The sequence below is a fragment of the Ranitomeya imitator genome, chromosome 5 (genome assembly GCF_032444005.1).
Source record: "Ranitomeya imitator isolate aRanImi1 chromosome 5, aRanImi1.pri, whole genome shotgun sequence".
NCBI classification, from domain to species: Eukaryota; Metazoa; Chordata; class Amphibia; order Anura; family Dendrobatidae; genus Ranitomeya; species Ranitomeya imitator.
In genome coordinates, this window is record NC_091286.1 from 168,466,976 (window position 1) to 168,489,504 (window position 22,529).

At 44.2% G+C, this 22,529-nt stretch overlaps 1 protein-coding gene across 5 annotated transcripts in view; it reads left to right on the plus strand.

Annotated features, from left to right (window-relative positions):
• The window catches only part of AHCTF1 (AT-hook containing transcription factor 1), a 328,409-nt gene that overhangs the window by 267,713 nt on the left and 38,167 nt on the right, over positions 1–22,529 (plus strand). For all 5 annotated transcript variants that reach the window (XM_069769303.1, XM_069769301.1, XM_069769302.1 and 2 more), the window contains exon 33: positions 4,621–6,214. In XM_069769303.1, coding sequence (XP_069625404.1) covers positions 4,621–6,214 — 1,594 coding nt within the window. The remainder of the gene's footprint in view (positions 1–4,620; positions 6,215–22,529) is intronic.

Here is a 22,529-nt window from a genome sequence, read left to right on the forward strand (position 1 = left end):
GGTCGGTTCACATTGCGTTGGTGCAATCCGTTTAGCGCATACGCTAACGGAATGCGCCAACGCAATGTTCAAAAAGGGATTGCGTTTAGCGATCCCGCTAGCGCAGATGCCTGATCTGCGCTAGCGAGAAACGAACCTCGAACGCTGCAAGCAGCGTTCACGGTCCGTCAGAAAATAACGGGACATCGCTAGCGCATGCCAAAAATGGCATTCGTTAGCGATGCGTTCGATATATTGCGCTCAATGGGTGCGCTAACGAATCCGTTACATAGCGTTAATTGCGCCATGTAACGGATTCTGTCAGCGAACACCCACTAACGCAATGTGAACCCAGCCTTAGTGTCAAAATATTACTCTGCTGGAGCTCCTGTGATAATTGAATATTGTCAGCATCTTTACTTCATGTTTCTTTGATACTCTGCACTACATTAATTACACAAATGAGTAATATTAATAGGTTTTCCAATCTGGGTACATGAAAGTATGGTTTTACTTTTTTTGTGGCCAATACCAATATTCTATTAACACCTTTGTATTGCATGAGTAATTTGATTTACCGTATATACTCAAGTATAAGCCGAGATTTTCAGCCCAAAAAAGTGGGCTGAAAGTGCCCTTCTCGGCTTATACTCGAGTCATGGTCGGCGGGTGAGGGGGAGCGATGACTGTCACATACTCACCTGCTCCTGGCGCTCCCGACGCGGTCCCTGCATGTCCCATGGTCTCTGGCATCAGCAGCTTCTTCCCCTGTTCAGCGGTCGCGTGGTACCACTCATTAAAGTAATGAATATGGACTCCACTCCCATAGGGGTGGAGCCGCATATTCATTACTGTAATGAGCGGTACCAGTGACTGCTGAACAGGGGAAGAGCTGCGAGCGCCGGAGACCATCTGTCCACGAGAAGCTGCCAGGGACCGCGCCGGGACCAGATGAGTATTTCACCGCCGCCTCGTCTTCTCCTCCTCCTCTTTCCACCACCGCCTCGTCTTCCGCGTCGTCTGTAGTGACTGTTCAGGTCAGAGGGCGCGATGACGTATTAGTGTGCACGCCGCCCTCTGCCAGAACAGTCAGTGCAGAGAGACTGGACGCTGAGGAGCAGCGGGTGAGTATGTCATTTTTTTTTTTTTCACTGCAGCAGCAGCATTATATGTGGCACATTGTTATATGGAGCATCTTATGGGGCCATAAAGAACTGCATGGAGCATTATATGGGGCACATTATGTGGAGCATCTTATGGGGCCATAAAGAACTGTATGGAGCATTACATGGGGCACATTGTTATATGGAACATCTTATGGGGCCATAATCAGCATTTATGCAGCATTATATGGGGCATATTTTAATATGGAGCATCTTATGGGGCCCATCTTAAATTTTATGGAGCATTATATGGGGTGTATTTTGTATGGAGCATCTTATGGGGCCCATAACTATGTAACTTATGGGGCCCATCATGAACTGTATGGAGCATTATATGGGGCTCCTGATTCAATATGGATATTCAAAAACACTTAACGTACTGATGTCTCAATTTTACTTTTATTGGTATCTATTTTTATTTTGGAAATTTACCAGTAGCTGCTGCATTTTCCACCCTAGGCTTATACTCAAGTCATTAAGTTTTCCCAGTTTTTTATTGCAAAGTTAGAGGTCTCGGCTTATACTCGAGTATATACGGTACCTATTTTCCACCATAATTTGCTAAAAAAAAAATTGCCAAATCAAACAAGGTAATTTTCTGGATTTGTTTTCTCATTTTGACTCTCATAGTTGTGGTCTACCTATGATGTCAATTACAGGCGCCTCTCACCTTTTTAAGTGGGAGAACTTGCACATTTGTTGGCTGACTAAATACTTTTCCCCCCACTGTATACAGTAAGCAGTGTAGAAAACCTCTCCCTCTTGTTTACTGTTGTCTTTATGTAAGATCATCAGCAATCCCCCACTTACATTACATGTGTTGCATGGAGTTTATCGAATGGGTTAATTTCATGGTATCTCTTCATAAAATATGACGTACAGCTACATCATATGGTGTGTCCCTGCCTTTGATGTAGGCTCGCAAGCTGAGTCCACATCTTCCCGACAGATGATGGACGATTCAATCAGCCATCATATGCCTCTAACAGCTGCAGATGGAGTGTCATGTGATGGTGGATTGCCATAAAAGCCAGGGGTCTGCTAAAGACCTCAATTAATTTTACTTTTATTGGTATCTACTGTATATACTCGAGTATAAGCCGACCCCCCCCCCTAATTTTGCCACAAAAACTGGGAAAACTTATTGACTCGAGTATAAGCCTAGGGTAGGAAATGCAGCAGCTACCGGAGAATTTCAAAAATAAAAATAGATGCTCCATACCATTCATTATTGCCCCATAGATGCTCCATATAAAGCTGTGCCACATATAATAATAATATAATAATCTTTATTTTTATATAGCGCTAACATATTACGCAGCGCTTTACAGTTTGCACACATTATCATCACTGTCCCCGATAGGGCTCACAATCTAAATTCCCTATCAGTATGTCTTTGGAATGTGGGAGGAAACCGGAGTGCCCGGAGGTAACCCACGCAAACACAGAGAGAACATACAAACTCTTTGCAGATGTTGTCCTTGGTGGGGTTTGAACCCAGGACTCCAGCGCTGCAAAGCTGCTGTGCTAACCACTGCACCACCGTGTATATATATATAATGCTGTGCACCTTTCATTATGGCCCCATAGATGCTCCATATAAAGCTGTGCCATATATAATGCTCTGTACCGTTCATTATGGCCCCATAGATGCTCCGTATCATGCTGTGCCACATATAATGCTCTATACCGTTCATTATTGCCCCATAGATGCTCCATATAAAACTATGCCACATATAATGCTCTGCACCGTTCATTATGGCCCCATAGATGCTCCATATAAAGATGTGCCATATAGAATGCTCTGCACCATTCATTATTGCCCCATAGATGTGCCATATAAAGCTGTGCCATATAGTGCTCTGCACCGTTCATTATTGCCCCATAGATGTGCCATATAAAGCTGTGCCATATAGAATGCTCTGCACCGTTCATTATTGCCCCATAGATGTGCCATAGAAAGCTGTGCCATATAGTGCTCTGCACCGTTCATTATTGCCCCATAGATGTGCCATAGTAAGCTGTGCCATATAGTGCTCTGCCATATAGAATGCTCTGCACCGTTCATTATTGCCCCATAGATGTGCCATAGAAAGCTGTGCCATATAGTGCTCTGCACCGTTCATTATTGCCCCATAGATGTGCCATAGTAAGCTGTGCCATATAGTGCTCTGCCATATAGAATGCTCTGCACCGTTCATTATTGCCCCATAAATGTGCCATATAAAACTGTGCCATATATAATGCTGCTGCAAAAAAAAAATATATATATATAAAAAAAAGACATACTCTCCTCTCTTGCTTGCAGCTCCTCAGCATCCTGTCTCGGCGTCTCTCCGCTCTGACTGTTCAAGCAGAGGGCGGCGCCCACACTAGTACGTCATTGCGCCCTCTGACCTGCACAGTCACTGCAAGATGACGCGAAGACAGAGCGGCGCCCGGCGTGTGGAACACGGACAGGTAACTATGACATACTTACCTGCTCCCAGCGTCCCTGGCTCCTTCTCCCGGACAGCTGGTCTCCGGGTGCTGCAGCCTCTTCCTCTGTCACCGGTCACAGTTACCGCTCATTAGAGAAATGAATATGCGGCTCCTCCCGTATGGGAGTGGAGTCCATATTCATAACTTTAATGAGCGGTCCCACGTGACCGCTGAACAGGGGAAGAGCTGCAGCACCCGAAGACCGTGGGACAGGCAGGGGGAGCGCCGGAAGCAGGTAAGTATGCCTCAGACCTCTCTCCCCCTCACCCGCCGACCGTGACTCGAGTATAAGCCGAGAGGGGCACTTTCAGCCCAAAAATTTGGGCTGAAAATCTCAGCTTATACTCGAGTATATACTGTATTTTTATTTTTGACATTTACCGGTAGCTGCTGCATTTTCCACCCAAGGCTTAGGCTACTTTCACACTAGCGTTTTCTGCAATCAGTCACAATGCGTCGTTTTGCAGAAAAAACGCATCCTGCAAAAGTGCTTGCAGGATGCGTTTTTTCCCCATAGACTTGTATTGACGACGCATTTGCGACGGATTGCCACACGTCGCATCCGTCGAGCGACGGATGCGTTGTGCTTTTGCGGACCGTCGGGAGCAAAAAATGCTACATGTAGCGCCGGAGAAATGCATCCGCTGCCTCCGTTGTGCAGTACGTTAAACGCTAGCGTCGGAATCTCTCCCCGACGCATTGCGACGGGGAGATTCCGACGCTGGTGTGAAAGTAGTCTTATACTCTAGTCATTAAGTTTTCCCAGTTTTTTGTGGCAAAATTAGGGGGGTCGGCTTATACTCAAGTATATACGGTACTTGTTGACTTTGAATTATATTTCCACTTATGAGGCAGAACACGTAGACATCTAAGCAACCGTATGACACAATTTTCCTCCCCTGCAGGCATCAAGTGCAAAATGACCATTAACTTGCCTTTTCTTTTACTTATCAACTGTCATGAAGTGTGATTAACATTACAAGTTGTTTTTTTTCAGGATTTGGATTACACAGAGAATATTAAAGTCTCTGAACCAGATGTAACATTTCAGCAGATAAGTTCAGCATTAGAAGACCCTAATGGGGAGAATAATGATGATCGTTATTGCAACAATAATGAATCTGCAGAAGAAAAAGATTCTGTGGATGCAAGTAACGACATGGATGATGAACATTATGTACCGCCAAGTAATTTTAGTTTGATACTTGAAGGAGATGCTGGAGATGATGAAATAGAGGAAGCACTGAAAGCAGATAATCTTGGTGATGAAACCTTAAAAGTAGCGTCAATTAATCCATGTGATCCCAGTGATGAAAAGGTCAATTTGATAGCTACAGTTAGCAGTGATGAAAATTGTGAAACTGCCTTAGCTCTTGGTGCCACTGAAGGGACTAGGGTTACTGATGACACACTGCCTTCTATACCTGAACCTATCAATGCAGCCATTGCAGAAAACGTGCTCGAAGCTCCGAAAGAAACTGGTGGTAAGAATTTTACAGCAGAAGTTAATAGTGATTCAGTTTCTGAAAATGAAACTGGAAGGAAACTCCGTAATGCACATGATGCTGCTAGGACACCTTTAAAAAAGGTTAAGGAAACAAATTCTGACGATTTTACCACTAACACAGTTGTAAAGGGAACACCCCCTGAAAAATTAGAGGAGCAGAAACTTTCTCTGGATGAATTGCACACTTCTCCAACTGAAGGCAAATCTGAACTAATAAAACCTCCAACGCCTCGCAGAAGTATCAGGAGAACCACTAAGGCATCCAACAGCACAAACAATACCCTTTCACTTCCCACAACCCCTAAAAGAGGCAGTAGAAAAACCAAGGATAATCCTGAAAATTTAAGTACAACATTACCAACCCAACAAGAGGATCAACAATCCATTACTATCACAAGAATATCTAGAAGAACTAAAAACTCTGTTTCTGATCAAACCCAGTCCACAGAAAGTGAAACTATTGTTACAGAAGAAATTGTAACAAAGATGTCAGCCTCTCCTGCTAGAACCCGCAGAGGAAAAGCTGCAGCATTGGATGACCAAATAAATACAAAAGATACTGTGGATCCAAAAACTGTATTGCCGACAACACCTACTAGAATTACTAGATCTTCCAAAGTAGTACAAGAGCGGGGAGGTGAATCAAACATTGAGAATGCTGAGACTGAACCACTTGTTTCTACACCTACAAGGGGCCGAAGGAGCAAACGAGTTGTGAATGAGTTGGTCAAACACTTTGAGCTTGGTGCCTCTCGGGTATCTAACAAATCTGACTCCAGCCCTCCTCATTCTCCTAAAAGGGTACTCTTAAGATGGACTAGAGTCAAATCAGAAAATCAAATTGATAAAAAAGGTACAAATGAAAATGTCACAGCACAAGAGGCTATCACAGACAGTTCCAGAAAAACGGCAAAAAAACATATTGGGAACACCGATATAGAGGATTCTGTTGATGTCGCTGAGGAGCAAAAGAGAACAACCCGTTCAACAAGGACTAGGTCTACCATTGTGTCAATGCCTGCTGCCACTCCTGTTGAATTTGCATTCTCTTCACCTGCACCAAGACGTGGAAGAAAACCAAAAGGTTTGTTTAGACATAAGTTTCCTGATGCACTAATGGTTCCATGCTAAGGAACTTTATTATTGATGCAACATGTAGACAGTGGTCCTACTGGGTAAAACTCTGACCCCCATAAAACTATCATGGTCTAGTAGAATCATACTACGTGTATGTGCTGAAGCCGTGAAATAGTCCCTAACGTCCAGGACTTTTTCAGCCATCTTATATTCCCTATGGTATGACGCCGTTCCTCTAGACCAGTGCTCCCCAACTCCAGTCCTCAAGAGACACCAACAGGTCATGTTTTCAGGATTTCTTTAGTATTGCACAGGTGGTAATTGCATCACATGGACAGGCAAGCATTCAGTCACCTGTGCAATACTAAGGAAATCCTGAATACATGACCAGTTGGTGTCTCTTGAGGACCGGAGTTGGGGAACAGTGCTCTAGACATTGATTTTTAAAATGTAAGTTTTTAGTTCTTTCAGAAATCAAAAGTAATAATGGAGATAAAAAGTTTGTAAAATATCTTATTAGAGAAAAATTTTCTCCACATCAGCCACTTTTTATTTCCCAGCACTGATTGTTTATTCTCAAAACTGCTGAAATCTGTCTTCTGATCTCTGTGCTGAGATAAATTACACTTGCTGCTATAAAAGGGCAGGGGAGAGAAATTATAGGGAAATAAAAGCCGTAAAGCACGTTGTAAATTGCTGCAGCTTCTAGTTACGAGAGAAAAACTGCTAAAAATGCAGATGCAAGAATGGCTAGAAAGTGTTGTTCCTAATGAATCACAGTTTGTTCTGAAAAGTCACCTGAAAATGCAGTGAAACCATTGGGAGTGTTTCACTTTTTTTCTTTTGGGTGTCTGAAACATGTATAGTTTACATAGTATTAGATGTAAAGTTTGTTATTGAACTGTTTGATTTTAATTTGTAGGGGAAAGCTTGTCTACTTTTGTGTGTGTATATGCTAAAGTATGGCTTGTTAAATTGTTTCCTTCAGTTGAGTTTTTAAAGCTGTGTATCTGCAGGTAATACCAATTCACTAACTTGGTAATGGGGTCGTCGGGGTCTATATAGCACCTTAATAGTTAACCATTGCACTGAAGCTCCATCTCACTTGAGCATGATGTTCTCTATTGGATAACAGGAGCATTCCTATCCGGTTGATACAAATCTGTCCCAATACAATTTTCTGTGTAGATCTTGGTCTGTCTCTTCTGATCATATTATTTAATGCACCCCTTTTTTTATGTTGTGCTCTGGCTATACCCTTGTGTATTATTCCCTATTTTTCCTGCTTGGTTAGTGATACTCTGAATTGATATATTTTCCATGTGATTGATTTTTATAAAATTGTCTGTTTAAATATACTCTTAACCTCGTTTTGCTTTTTGCATTTAGAGAGGTATTTGGGGTTTTGACTTTTTGAGTTCAATATACCGTCCTATTTGATGATACCAAATTTGGGATATATTTGTGCTTAAAGGGAACCTGTCACCTGAATTTGGCGGGCTCTGTTTATGGTCCGATGGGCGGTGTTTTCTCTCTTTTCATGCACCCCTTCCTTTCCTGCTGGCCGCAATATGGTCTTGAATTTGATTCGGTTTCCTCCGTAGTACACGCGTGCGCAATGAAATCTTGCCTTGCGCACGCGCAGTATTCTTTGCCCAACTGCGGGCAAAGCCGAAAAGCATTAGTGCACATGCGCCGGCGCACTATGTCCCAGAACACAGAAAAATACTTCCGGGACATAGCACGCCGGTGCATGCGCACTAATGCTTTTCGGCTTTGCCCACAGTTAGGCAAAGCATACTGCGCGTGCGCAAGGCAAGATTGCATTGCACACACGTGTACTACGGAGGAAACTGAATCAAATTCAAGACCATATTGCGGCAGCGGGAAAGGAAGGGGGTGCATGAAAGGAGAGAAAACGACGCCCATCGGACCGTAAACAGAGCCCGCCAAATTCAGGTGACAGAGTCCCTTTAACATGTGAACATAGCCTTTCAGCTGTTTTGGGTTTTTGTGATATACACCGCATTCATGTCGTCATTCAAAGCTTTCCTACAGTAAGGCTGTGTGCACATGATGCAGAATTGGTGCAGATCCACAGCGGATTTTTCTGCGCAGAAACGCTTTTGTTCCGCAAATTGATTTACAGTACAATGTAAACCAATAGACAAAAAAATGCTGTGCTAATGGTGCAGAAAAATCCGCATGAAAACAGCTGCGGATCAAAAGCAGTAGCATGCTACTTTTGTGCAGAACTGCAGCGTTTCTGACACCTTCCATTATAGAAATCTGCAGGGGTAAAAAACACAGAAAATCGGCTCAAAATCTGCTGCAAATCTGCACCTGCGTATTCTGCCAGGAGATGCGGATTTTGTGCGGAAAATTCTGCACCCCAATCCGCAACGTGTGCACATAGCCCAACAGTGATATTGGTGGGCTCCTTCTTTTCATCCATGGCTGTATTTACTAAAGGAGACACAAGATGCAACTGGACCACAGAAGATGTATTGCATTGAATGTGAGGTCTATCCTCTACTGAAAGTTGGTAGAGCAGAATAAGGCCTTAGATGTCGTGTGTTTTTTTTTTTTTTTTTTTTTTTTTTTTTCAGCATTTTAAATCTGAGTTTCCTCAGTTTCTGGTCCTTGTGTTCATTTTTACCATCAGTGTTTAATTGGTCATTTTCTTGTATGTAATAAAAAATCTTTTCTGTCTTCCAAATGTTAATAACAGCATATTGATAGCATTTTAAGTTTCGTATACTTGTATGGATCGATTTGAATCAAAATTGGACACATCTCTTTGAAAAAAAATTTTCTTGCTTTAGGTTATGTGCACACGTTGCTGTTTTTGCTGCATTTTTTCAGTACAGATTTGTCATAAAACCTGAAGGGTTTCCCGATGCCAGTAAAGTGAATTAGAATCCTGAAGTCTCATGCACATGTTGCTTATTTGTGACTTGCAGATTTGGTGCAGTTTTAAATCTGCAGCATGTCAATTCTTTTAGTGTTATTTCTGCAGATTTCACCCATATTAATGAGCGGGGAGAAAATCTGCTCCAAAACGTGCAGTTTTGCCGCTATTTTATTAAGAGAAATGCAGAAATTGTGCAGCATTTTCTGCACCAAATACTGAACATACCCTTATTGTTGCATGATCTATCTGTGAATATGGAGAACATGTTAAAACAGACATCTGAATGAGAGTCTACTGGTTCATCTAGGGCACCAAGTTTTAGGTTTACCATGGCTTCTTTTAAACATTATTTTTCCGTTAGAATTATCAAAGTCTAATGATAAATTTTAAATCTGTGTGCTGATCCCCAGTTGCTCTGCAACATCACCCAGAGCTGAACTAACAGCTCAGCTAGTTCTGTACTGTCATCTAATGTAGGATTACTGCATTATGGAAGTTTAGCTTTGTTTAGTTATGTCAATTGCTAACTCTTAATTACATCTGAATTTATTTTGTAAAATTCCATGTTCACACTGGAAAAACCGTCTCCGATAACTTTATGGAGCAGGTTTAATGCCTCTGACATTTGCTATAAACCTGCTACATGCCAACATAACTTTGGCTATTTGAGGGCCGCTCATTTATGTAGAAATAGATGGTGGCCCGATTCTAACGCATCGGGTATTCTAGAATATGCATGTCCACGTAGTATATTGCACAGCTCACGTAGTATATTGCACAGCTCACCTAGTATATTGCCCAGCCACGTAGTATATTGCCCAGCCACGTAGTATATTGCCCAGTCACGTAGTATATTGCCCAGCCACGTATGTAACAGGTTAAAAAAAATTAAAATAAAAAATAAACATATACTCACCTTCCAATGGCCCCTTGTAGTCCTGGCGCCTGTGTGCGGTGCACGTGGCAGCTTCCGGTCCCAGGGTTGGTATGAGCGCAGGACCTGTGATGACGTTGCAGTCACATGACCGTGACGTCGTGGCAGGTCCTTCTCGCATAGCATCCTTGGCACTGGAACCTGCCGCTTGCACTGCCGAGGAAAGGGCGTGACGTTGGAGGGTGAGAATAACTTTTTTTATTATTTGTAACATTAGATTTTTACTATTGATGCTGCATATGCAGCATCAATAGTAAAAAGTTGGCCACACAGGGTTAATAGCTGCGTTAATGGAGTGCGTTACACCGCGGTCCATTAACGCTGGCATTAACCCTGTGTGAAGGCTGACTGGAGGTGAGTATGGAGCGGGCACTGAAGGCGGGGAGGAAGGAGCAGCCATTTTGCCGGCGGACTGCCCGTCGCTGATTGGTCGTGGTAATGGGCGTTTTGCCACGACCAATCAGCGACTTGGATTTCCATGACAGACTGAGGTTGAGACTAATGAATATCCGAGACAGACAGACAGAAAGACGGAAGTGACCCTTAGACAATTATATAGTAGATGTAACTGGATCAACAATAGGGATAATTCAATTGTATTTACAAAACAAACTTTCTCTATCGCTTCATTGGGGGACACGGGTAACAATGGATGTATGCTGCTGCCACTAGGAGGCTCACACTATGCACAAAAATTTTCAGCTTTTTTCAGTAATGATTTCCCCTTTCTTTTTTCACTTTTATCCCTTGGAGGGATACAGTGTAAGCAGTCACTCTGTAGTCCCACGTAGAGACAGTGAATGCATTGGATTGACAACCTCATACCCTCATCTGTCTATGCGTCAGGACCCCAGTCTGTAACTCAAGAGTGTTCAGATGATCCAAATAATAGTCATGCCCCCCTATTCCTACCCACCCACTCCTCCCTCACCAGCCTCACTTCTTTAGGCCCAGGCTTCTGTGTGGCGATAGCCGCTACGATTAACTTCACTCCTTCCTTCTTTATCGTGCGGGTTTTCTTCCTGTCCGGCATGGACATGACCCCACTACTCCTCTAGTGGCATGTGGACTGCACGCCCTTTCTTCACATGAGGGGCCCGCCTGTTCCTCCATGCGGTTGGCATCTGGACACTATGCACTCTTGGCTACAGATTTCAGGTTCTTAGCTCTGCAGGCTGACACTCTCCTCAGCAACTCCCTTCTCTGTTCCCTAACCTCTGTAATAGTTAATCTGTCATGTTTAATTCTAAAGGAGGGCACTATTAGTAATGGCTGTAAGAGAGCTAGACAAGATAGTCGCTACAGATTCCCCTCTTGCTCCCTTTCCCCCCACCCCCCTGGCCCATCTCGGCAAGCAGCTTCTTCCCAGTCGTCCACCCCAGACACACCAGCTGAGCCAAATTTGGATTTGAGTTCTGAAGCCTATTCGCATTTGGACTCTGGTCTAGCTTCTAACATGAGGGAGATGGTCAAGAATCTCATCTCATTGTGGCGCTCAGCCAAACTCTCATTATCAAGGATACCGCTACGTAGCCAGCAGAGCAGTCGGTGTCCTTTAGACGGACAAGACAAACTCCTAAAGTTTTTGCCCCCTTAAGGAATTTGAAAGGGTCTTTACTAGAGAGAGGGAAAACCCCACCAGACGCTTCCAGAGAAGGAAGCAGCTCGGTATCCTATACCAATTTGCTTCTGATCTCACTGAATGCTGGACTGTTTCTCCGGCTGTGGACTCTTTGGTTTCCAAATTATACACTAACATGGTCCTCCCCCTTATAGACGGGCATCTTTCAAGGACACCAATGACAAACTCTTGGAGTCCTTTGCCCACTCAGCCTTTGAAGCAGCAGGTTCCACCTTATGCCCTGCCTTTGCCACCACATGAGTGTCAAAGTCTATATCTGCTTTGTCTAAGCAATTCTGTAAGGGCTTCCTTGCAGACCAGATCTCATAAGCAGGGAAATATTTAGTGTCCGCCTCCTTGGACGCCGCCTCTTGTGCAGGTCAAGTTTGCATTAATATAGTGGCTATCCGCAGAACCATCTAGCTAAAGGCATGGCAGGCAAACTTGTCTTCCAAGAAGTCTCTAACCAGTCTGCCCTTCCAGGGATCGTGTCTGTGACATCCTCCTGGCGCCCTCGCAATGCAGATCCTTCAGGAGCAGGCCCAGCAGATTCTCCTCTGCATGACTCTTCACTGCCACTCGGGGAGCTCCCCAGGGTAGGTGACCGTCTTCTGTTCTTCACGGGTACACTTGGCTTGCATTTGTCGAGGACGCCTGGGTCAGAGAGGTGGTATTTTCAGGATACAAAATAGAATTTGTTTTGCAACCTCAAGATCGTTTTTTCGAAGTCCATCCCCCAAGGGCCCTTGATCCCTGTTTTTTTTTCGCAGCCATTACCTCACTCCTGGCGAAAGAAGTCATCATTCCTATCCCACCTCAGGAACATTTTACAGGTTTTTTGTTTGTTTTTTTCAAACGTCTTTGTAGTTCGCAAGAAAGACTAGTCCATTCGACCCATCCTGGATCTCAAGTTGCTAAACAAGAGAGTCCATCTACGTCACTTCAGGATGGAATCCCTTCGTTCAGTAATTGCTTCCATGGATTCACAGGAGTTCCTGTGTTCAGTGGATATCAGACGCCTATCTCCACGTCCCTGTTTTTCTGGGTCAACGGAGATTCCTTTGGTTCATGGTATAGCAGGAACATTTACAGTTCCTCGCTCTTCCATCTGGCCATGCAATCACACTCAGGGTCTTTACATAGGTTATGGTGGTGGTGATGGCCATCCTTCGGACCAGGGGTCTAGTGGTCATACCTTACTTGAACGACATCCTTGTAAAACCTCCTCCCTAGCCAAGGAAAGCCTGTCCATCACTTAGCACCCTTTCTCAGCTTGGCTGGATTGTCAACAGGGCCAAATATTGTCTTGTTCCAACCCATGGTCTTGTTTTCCCTGACCATGCTTTTCAACACCCTTTAGGCATTCTTCTCAAGGAAAAAAGGGCAGCCCTCCAACGCAGGGGTACACTCTTTTCAGGCCCTGCAACCTCCGCCCCTTCTCTTGGCCATGGTAGTTTTGGGCAGGATGGTAGCGGCTGTGAAGGCAATACCCTTAGCCCAGTTTCGCACCAGGCCACTTCAGTAGACCATCCTGTCCTGATGGAACAGATCTATCTTGTCCTGTTCCTGATTCAAGTCAGGGCATCCTTAAACTGGTAGCTGTCCTCCCCCCTCATTCGCCAGGGTCAGTCCTTTCTTCCTATCTACTTGTAGGTGGTTATAACAGCTGTCTTTGATAACCTCACAATTCAGGGCCACTGGTTGTCAAAGGAGACCTTGCTGCCAATCAACATTCTTGAGATCAGAGTCATTCTTTTGTCCCTTTTCCACTGGCAGGATCTTGTCAGGGGCCTAATGGTGCATATCCAGACAGACAACACCACGGCTGTGGCATATGTCAACCACCAGGGAAGGACTCTTGAGTTCTTTGGCTTTGGTCGAAGTATCAAAGATCCTTGCCTGGGCAGAGAACACCGTTCCGGCAACATCGGCAGTGCTCATTCCCGGCTTAGACAGTTGAAATGCCGACTTTCTCCGTAGCGAGGATCTTGCGGCAGGAAAAAGGGTTTTTGCATCAGGAGGTCTTCCTTCAGATTTGTCTACAGTGGGGCAGTCCGGACGAGGATCTCTTAGCCTTCAGGATGAACCGAAAGATTCTGCAGTTTGTTTCCAGACCCCGCGATCCTCTCGCAGCGGGCGGCAACACCTTGGTCTGTTTGCTTTTCCCTGTTTTTTTTCCCATCTCTTCCCTTTCTTTGCCAGGCTGTTGAAGATCAAGACTGAAGGGGTCCTTGCCATCCTAATGGCTCCATATTGGCCCAGGAGGGCCTGGTATACAGAGGTCGTCAATCTGGTTTCAGATGTCCCTTGGAGACTATCAGAAACACCAGGTCTTGATGCGGGTCTAGCTCTGTTTGCTCAAGGGCCCAGTCTCTCCATAGTCCATTCTTTTCCAAAGGAACTTAGCCTCTCGTTGTAGGGTCAGTACCTTTCTTCAAGGGTGGCTAATGCAGCTCCTCTTTATCGTTCCCCATTAGATGCCTGGGACCTCAACCTGGTCATGGAGGCACTTGGGAGTCCCCCCTTACTTCTCTCTGTCCTTTATATCTTGGAAGGTGGTTTTTCTCTTGGCCATCACTTTCATCAGGCAGGTTTTGAAGCTGGCAGCTCTTTCGTGTCGATCCCCTTTCCTTATTCTGCACCCAGGATACAGTCATGGACAAAAATTTTGAGAATGAGACAAATATTAATTTTTCCAAAGTCTACTGCTTCATTTTTTCTAATGGCAATTTGCATATACTCCTGAATGTCGGTGATCAGCTTAACAGCAATTACTGTACTTGCAAAGTCAATATTTGCCCAGAAAATGAACTTTAACCCCCAAAACACGTTTCAACATCATTGCAGTCCTGCCTTAAAAGGAGCAGCTAACATCGTTTTAGTGATTGATCCATTAACACAGGTGTGGGTGTTGAGGACAGGGCTGGCGATCAATCAGTCATGATTAAGTAAGAATGACATCACTGGACACTTTAATAGGATGCTGGTGCTTGGTATCATTGTTTCTCTTCAGTTAACCATGGTTATCTCTAAAGAAACACGTGCAGCCATCATTGCACTGCACAAAAATGGCCTAACAGGGAAGAGTATCGCAGCTACAAAGATTGCACCTCAGTCAACAATCTATCGCATCATCAAGAACTTCAAGGAGAGATTTTCCATTGTTCTCAAAATGGCTCCAGGGCGCCCAAGAAAGACCAGCAAGCGCCTGGACCGTATCTTAAAACTGTTTCAGCTGCAGGATTGGACTACCAGCAATGCCGAGCTTGCTCAGGAATGGCAGCAGGCTGGTGTGAGTGCTTCTGCACGCACTGTGAGGCGGAGACTCTTTGAGCAAGGCCTGGTTTCAAGGAGGGCAGCAAAGAAGCCACTTCTCTCCAGAAAAAACATCAGGGACCGACTGATATTCTGCAAAAGGTACAGGGAGTGGACTGCTGAGGACTGGGGCAAAGTCATTTTCTCTGATGAATCCCCTTTTCGATTGTTTGGGACATCTGGAAAACAGCTTATTCGGAGAAGAAGAGGTGAGTGCTACCACCAGTCTTGTCTCATGCCAACTGTAAAGCATCCTGAAACCATTCATGTGTGGGGTTGCTTCTCAGCCAAGGGAATCGGCTCACTCACAGTCTTGCCTAAAAACACAGCCATGAATAAAGAATGGTACCAGAATGTCCTCCAAGAGCAACTTCTCCCAACTGTCCAAGAGCAGTTTGGCGCCCAACAATGCCTTTTCCAGCATGATGGAGCACCTTGCCATAAAGCAAAGGTGATAACTAAATGGCTCATGGAACAAAACAGAGATTTTGGGTCCATGGCCTGGAAACTCCCCAGATCTTAATCCCATTGAGAACTTGTGGTCAATCATCAAGAGACGGGTGGACAAACAAAAACCAACAAATTCTGGCAAAATGCAAGCACTGATTATGCAAGAATGGACTGCTATCAGTCAGGATTTGGTCCAGAAGTTGATTGAGAGCATGCCAGGGAGAATTGCAGAGGTCTTGAAGAAGGGTCAACACTGCAAATATTGACTTGCTGCATTAACTCATTCTAACTGTCAATATAACCTATTGGTACTCATAATATGATTGCAATTCTATTTCTGTATGTGATATAAACATCAGACAAACACTAATAAAAACCAGAGGGCAGCAGATCATGTGAAATATAATTTTGGTGTCATTCTCAAAAATTTTGGCCATAACTGTACATTGGTTTTGCGGCCTTTTCCCTACTTTCTTTCCAAGGTAGTCTCCCCCTTTCATCTCATTGAGGACATCATCCTCCCTTCTTTCTGTCCACCACTGGTTCACCCTTTGGACCTTTCTCTAAACCTTTCTCTGAACAAGTTGGACCTGGTCAGGGCAATTCCTTTCCAAGACTCCTTTTTCCAGAGAATGGATTCTCTCTGTGATCCCTGAGGGCTCTTTTGCTGCATCCGTGTGACCATCTCAGAGGCATACCAGGTTAAGAACAGAGTGCCTACCACAGTGATTAAGGCTCACTCTACCTGACTCCTGGTGAGGGACTCCTGGGCTGTTCACCATCGAGCCTCCGCCTAACAGCTTTGTAAAGCGACGTCATGGTATTCTATTCACAAGTTTGCAAAGTTCTACTGGATTCATACCTACACTTCAGCAGATGCCAGCCTAGGTAGGAGAACCCTGTAAGTGGCAGTGACTAGTTCTCCGACCTAAATGTAGTTTGTGCTGTTTTCCTCTCTAAGAACTGCTTTAAGACATCGCATGGTTTCCTGTGGCCCCCAATCAATCGATAGAGAAAACAGAATTTTTGGTTACTCACTGTAAAATCTGTTTCGGATCCTTCTTTTGGGGGACACCACATCCTCCTATTTTTGACAGATGTGTTAACTGTTTTTCTAGTGTTAGATTTTGTGTATTTCTTGTGTTCTTTATTTACACTTTGCTTCTCCTACTGCTTTCTCACTAACTGATTAAGGCTAGGTTCACATTGCGTTAGGGCAGTCCGCTTAGCGCATGGCGCTACGGACTGCGCTAACGCAATGTCCCAAAAGGGATCGCGTTTGCCGATCCTGCTAGCGCAGATGTCCGATCTGCGCTAGCGTGGAACGGACCGTGAACGCTGCAAGCAGCATTCAAGGTCCGTCACTCAAATGACGGCACATCGCTAGCGCACGCCCAATGTGGGCGTGCGCTAGCGATGCGTTCGCCAGTACAAGCAATGGCGGCGTTAACGGACCGCGTTATGCCGCGGTGCAACGTAGTCCCTTTAACGGGTTCACATAACGTAATGTGAACCTAGCCTAACTTAGTGCAAGTTGGAGGTGTGTATACTGCTGGGGAGGAGATTTTTTTTTGCGTGTGTGCGTAGTGTCAGCCTCCTAGTGGCAGCAGCATACACACATGGTTTATTGTGTCCCCAGAGGCGTAGCTAGGGTTTTGGTTCAGGGGGGGGTCAAAACGTCTGAGTGGGCCCCTAACCTGGTAACCTTGATTACAACTGGGTGAGACACCCTAATAGTGGAGGAGAACCTCAGCAGATGACCGTGCTGTTGCTAAAAATAATCTCTACACAATGACCAACATGGATATTACCATCATATGGTCAGTGGTAGATACCAGTCCTATGGAACAAATAAGAGATCACAGTACAGTTAAAGATAGTGACTTACAGAAGAAGGTCCTTCTGATGGAATCAATCACTTTTCCCTTCGTCTCCATCTGGCCCAGACCGACATGACCACTTCTTCCAGCCCCGACTCTGCTGCAGAGATTACTACAAAGACATATTTCACATCTCATATTTTAAGCACTGTCCACAATGGGATTATTCCCAACTCCTTATCCTGCTGATGCCCCAATGCTGAGCCGCTGCTGCCGTACGTGTCTTTATTACTGCACCTACTGTGTGGTTCTGTTTTGACTCTAAATTCTAAAGCAGCCCTCTAGAATATAGTAATGCCACGTGTAAGTGTCCTAGTTAGCCAGTTGAAAAAAATAATTCTCTCGGTGTGAAAAACAAGATAATCTTGTAGTTGATACCTTTTAATGGCTACCAAAAATAACCGTTGTCATACTGAGAGCATTAGGTGCCCTAGAAAAATGTCCACATTTTGCCCCCTAGAAACCTAGAAAGTAATAATGCCCTGTGTTCCCCCTTGATAGTCACAGTAACCTGATATCCCCTATAACAATAAATGCCCACTTTAGATTTAAAAATGTCTTGTCTCCCCTCTGTACAGCTCCCCTATACACACAGTATGATGCTCTTAAACACAATATAATGCCCCATCACTGAAACATACCCCACACACAGTATACTGACCCCTTAGTAGCCCCCAAACTGATGGCTCAAACATTGTATGATGGCCCCCTCACTGTAATCTTTACACTGTATAATGGCCGCCTAGATAGCCTTATATAGTATAATACACTCCCCCATAGGCCTCCATATAGTATAATACACTCCTCATAGGCCTAGTATAATACACTCCACATAGGCAGACTATATAGTGTAATGCACCTGCACCCCCATAGGCAGACTCTATATTATGTAATACACCCCCAATAGGTAGACTCTATATAGTACAGTTTTGCTCGAAAGTTTACATACCCTGGCAGGATTTTTGCTTTCTTGGCCTGTTTTCAGAGAATATGAATGATAACACCAACATTTTTTCTCTACTCATGGTTAGTGGTTGGGTGAAGCTATTTATTGTCAAACTGCTGTTTTCTCTTTTTAAATCATAATGACAACCGAAAACATCCAAATGGCCCTGATCAAAAGTTCACATACCCTGGTGATTTTGCCTGATAATATGCACAGAAATTTACACAAATGGGTTTGAATGGCTACTAAAGGTCCTGTGACCGGTTTGCTTGTAAGTGTGTGTGCATAAAAGCGGAGTGAGTTTCTGGAATCCATACAGACTCTTGCATCTTTCATCCAGCCACTGAAGTTTCTGGATTGTGAGTCATGGGGAAAGCAAATGATTTGTCAATGGATCTATGGGAAAAGGTAGTTGACCTGTATAAAACAGGAAAGGGATACAAAAAGATACCCAAGGAATTGTAATGCCAGTCAGCAGCATTCAAACTGTGATTAACAAATGGAAAATCAAGGGCTTTGTAAAAACAAAACCTCGGTCAGGTAGACCAACAAAAAATTTGTCCACAACTGCCAGGAAAATTGTTCGGGATGCAAAGAAAAACACAAATATCAGCTGAAATACTGGACGCTGTGAAAACTAGCGATGTGGCTATTTCAAAATGCACGATAAGGAGGTACTTGAAGAAAATGGGCTGCATGGTCGAGTTGCCAGAAGAAAGCCATTACTGCGCAAATGCCACTAAGTATCAATATGCAAAACGGCACAGACACAAGCCTCAAAACTTCTGGAACAAGGTAATTTGGAGTGATGAGACCAAAATTAAACTTTTTGGCCACAACCATAAACTTTACATTTGGAGAGAGGTCAACAAGGCCTATAATGAAAGGAACACTATTCCTACTGTAAAGCATGGGGGTTGATCGCTGATGTTTTGGGGATGCGTGAGCTACAAAGGCACAGGAAACCTGGTTAAAGTTGAAGGAAAGATGAATTCAGCATATTATCAGGAAATACTGGAGGCAAATTTACAATCATCAGCCCAGAAGCTGAGCATGGGACGTACTTGGACATTCTAACATGACAACGATCCAAAACACAAGGTCAAGTCGACATGTCATTGGCTACAGCAGAACAAAGTGAAGGTTCTGGAGTAGTCATCTCAGTCTCCTGATCTCAATATCATTGAGCCACTCTGGGAAGATCTCAAGCACGCAGTTCATACTAGATAGCCCAGGAACTTGCAGGAACTGCAGGCTTTTTGCCAAGATGAGTGGGCAGCTTTACCATCTGAGAAAGTAAAGAACTTTATCCACATCTACCACAAGCTGTCATTGATGTTGGAGGGGCCAGTACACGGTATTAAGAAATGGGGTATGTGAACTTTTGATCGGAGAAAACACAGTAGTTTGACAATAAATGGCTTCATCCAACCACTGAGTGGAGAAAAAGTTTTGGTGTTATCATTCATATTCTCTGAAAAAAGGCCAACTGTATAATGCACTCCTCATAAGCAGACTCTATGTTGTATAATGCACCCCCCATAGGGAGACTCTATATAGTATAATGCAACCCACCTAGGGAGACTATATAATATAATGCACCCCCATAGAAAGACTATATTGTATAATGTACTCCCAAATAGGCGCATACTATATAGTATAATTCACTCCCCCATAGGAACACTCTATATTGTATAATGCACTCCCCATAGGCAGACTCTATATTGTATAATTCACCCCCATAGGCAGACTCTATAAAGTATAATGCAGGGGTGTCAAACTGCATTCCTCGAGGGCCGCAAACCATGCGTGTTTTCAAGATTTCCTTAGCTTTGCACAAGGTGCTGTAATCATTATGTGTGTAGGTGATTAAATTATCACCTGTGCAGTTAAAGGTAATCCTGAAAATATGACCTGTTTGCAGCCCTTGAGGAATGCAGTTTGACACCCCTGGTATAATGCACCCCCCCCCCCCCCATAGGCAGACTATATATAGTATAATGCACCTCCCATAGGCAGACTATAGTATAATGCAACCTCCATAGGCAGACTATATACAGTATATTATAGTTATGGTATATTATAGTTGTAGTTCTACATAGTATATGGTTACTATTCTGACATGGAGAATGACTTTGGGATCATAGTTAATGATAAACTTACCTGGGGCAGCCAGTGCAAGGCAGTGGCTGCCAAGGCAAACAGGATCATGGGGTGCATTAAAAGAGGTCTGGATACACCTGATGAGAGCATTATGCTGCCTCTGTACAAATACCTGGTTAGACCGCACATGGAGTACTATGTACAGTTTGGGGTACTGGTGCTCAGGAAGGATATAATGGAACTAGAGCGAGTACAAAAGCTCAGGGCAACAAAATTAATAAAGGGGATGGGGAAACTACAATACCCAGAGAGATTAGCAGTATTAGGATTATTTAGTCTAGAAAAAAAGACAACTGAGGGGCGATCTAATAACCATGTATAAGTATATAAGAGGATAATAAAATTTCTCACCCGAGGATCTGTTTGTACCAAGGAAGGTGACGGTCACAAGGGGGCATTCTCTGCATCTGGAGGAGAGAAGGTTTATCCACCAACACAGAAGAGGATTCTTTATTGTTAGGGCAGTGAGAATCTGGAATTCCTTGCCTGAGGAGGTGGTGATGGCGAACTCAGTCAAGGGGTTCAAGAGAGGCCTGGATGTCTTCCTGGAGCGTAACAATATTGTATCTTACAGTTATAAGGTTCTTTAGAAGGATGTAGATCTGGGGATTTATTCTGATGGAATATAGGCTGAACTAGTTGGACAAATGTATTTTCTCGGCCTTGCTAACGATGTTACTATGTATAATACACCCCCCATAGGCAAACTCTATATAGTATAATGCACCCCCATAGGGAGATACTATATAGTATAACGCACCCCCCATAGGGAGACTCTATATAGTATAATGCAACCCACATAAGGAGACTATATAATATAATGCACCCCCATAGGAAGACTACATTGTATAATGCACCTCCTATAGGCAGACTCTATTGTATAATGCACCCCCCATAGGCAGACTCTATATTGTATAATGCACCCCCCATTGGAAGACTGCATTGTATAATGCACCTTTTATAGGCAGACTCTATATTGTATAATGCACCCCCATAAGCTGACTATATTGTATAATGCAGACGCTATATTGTATAATGCACCCCCATAGGCAGAATCTATATAGTATAATGCACTCCCAATAGGCAGACTATATTTTACTAGATTGTGGCCTGATTCTAACGCATCGGGTATTCTAGAATATGCATGTCCCCGTAGTATATGGACAATGATGATTCCAGAATTCGCGGCAGACTGTGCCCGTCGCTGATTGGTCGAGGCAACCTTTATGACATCATCGTCGCCATGGCAACCATTATGACATCTACGTCGATACTGTGCCCGTCGCTGAATCAGAGACGCGGGATGTCTACGTCCTTTATGACATCATCGTCGCTGATTGGTCGAGGCCTGGCGGCCTCGACCAATCAGACGCGGGATTTCTACGTCGATGCTGTGCCGGTCTCTGATTGGTCGAGGCCAATCAGACACGCGGGATTTCCAGGACAGAAAGACAGACAGACGGAAAAACCCTTAGACAATTATATATATATATAGATAATGCACCACCCATAGGCAGACTTTATATTGTATAATGTACCCCCCATAGACAGACCTTATATTGTATAATGGACCCCCATAGGCAGACTCTATTGTATAATGCACCCCCCTTAGGCAGACTCTATATTGTATAATGCACCCCCCTTAGACACTCTATATTGTATAATGCATCCCCCATAGGCAAACTCTATATAGTATAATGCACCCCCCATGGGAAGACTTTATATTGTACTAGATTGTGGCCCGATTCTAACGCATCGGGTATTCTAGAATATGCATGTCCCCGTAGTATATGGACAATGATGATTCCAGAATTTGCGGCAGACTGTGCCCGTCGCTGATTGGTCGAGGCGACCTTCATGACATCATCGTCACCATGGCAACCATTATGACATCATCGTCGCTGTGCCCGTTGCTGATTGGTCGAGGCCTGGCGGCCTCGGCCAATCAGACGCGGGATGTCTACGTCCTTTATGACATCATCGTCACTGTTCCCGTTGCTGATTGGTCGAGGCCTGGCGGCCTCGACCAATCAGAGACGCGGGATTTCTACGTCGATGCTGTGCCTGGCGGCCTCGACCAATCAGAGCCAGGATTTCCA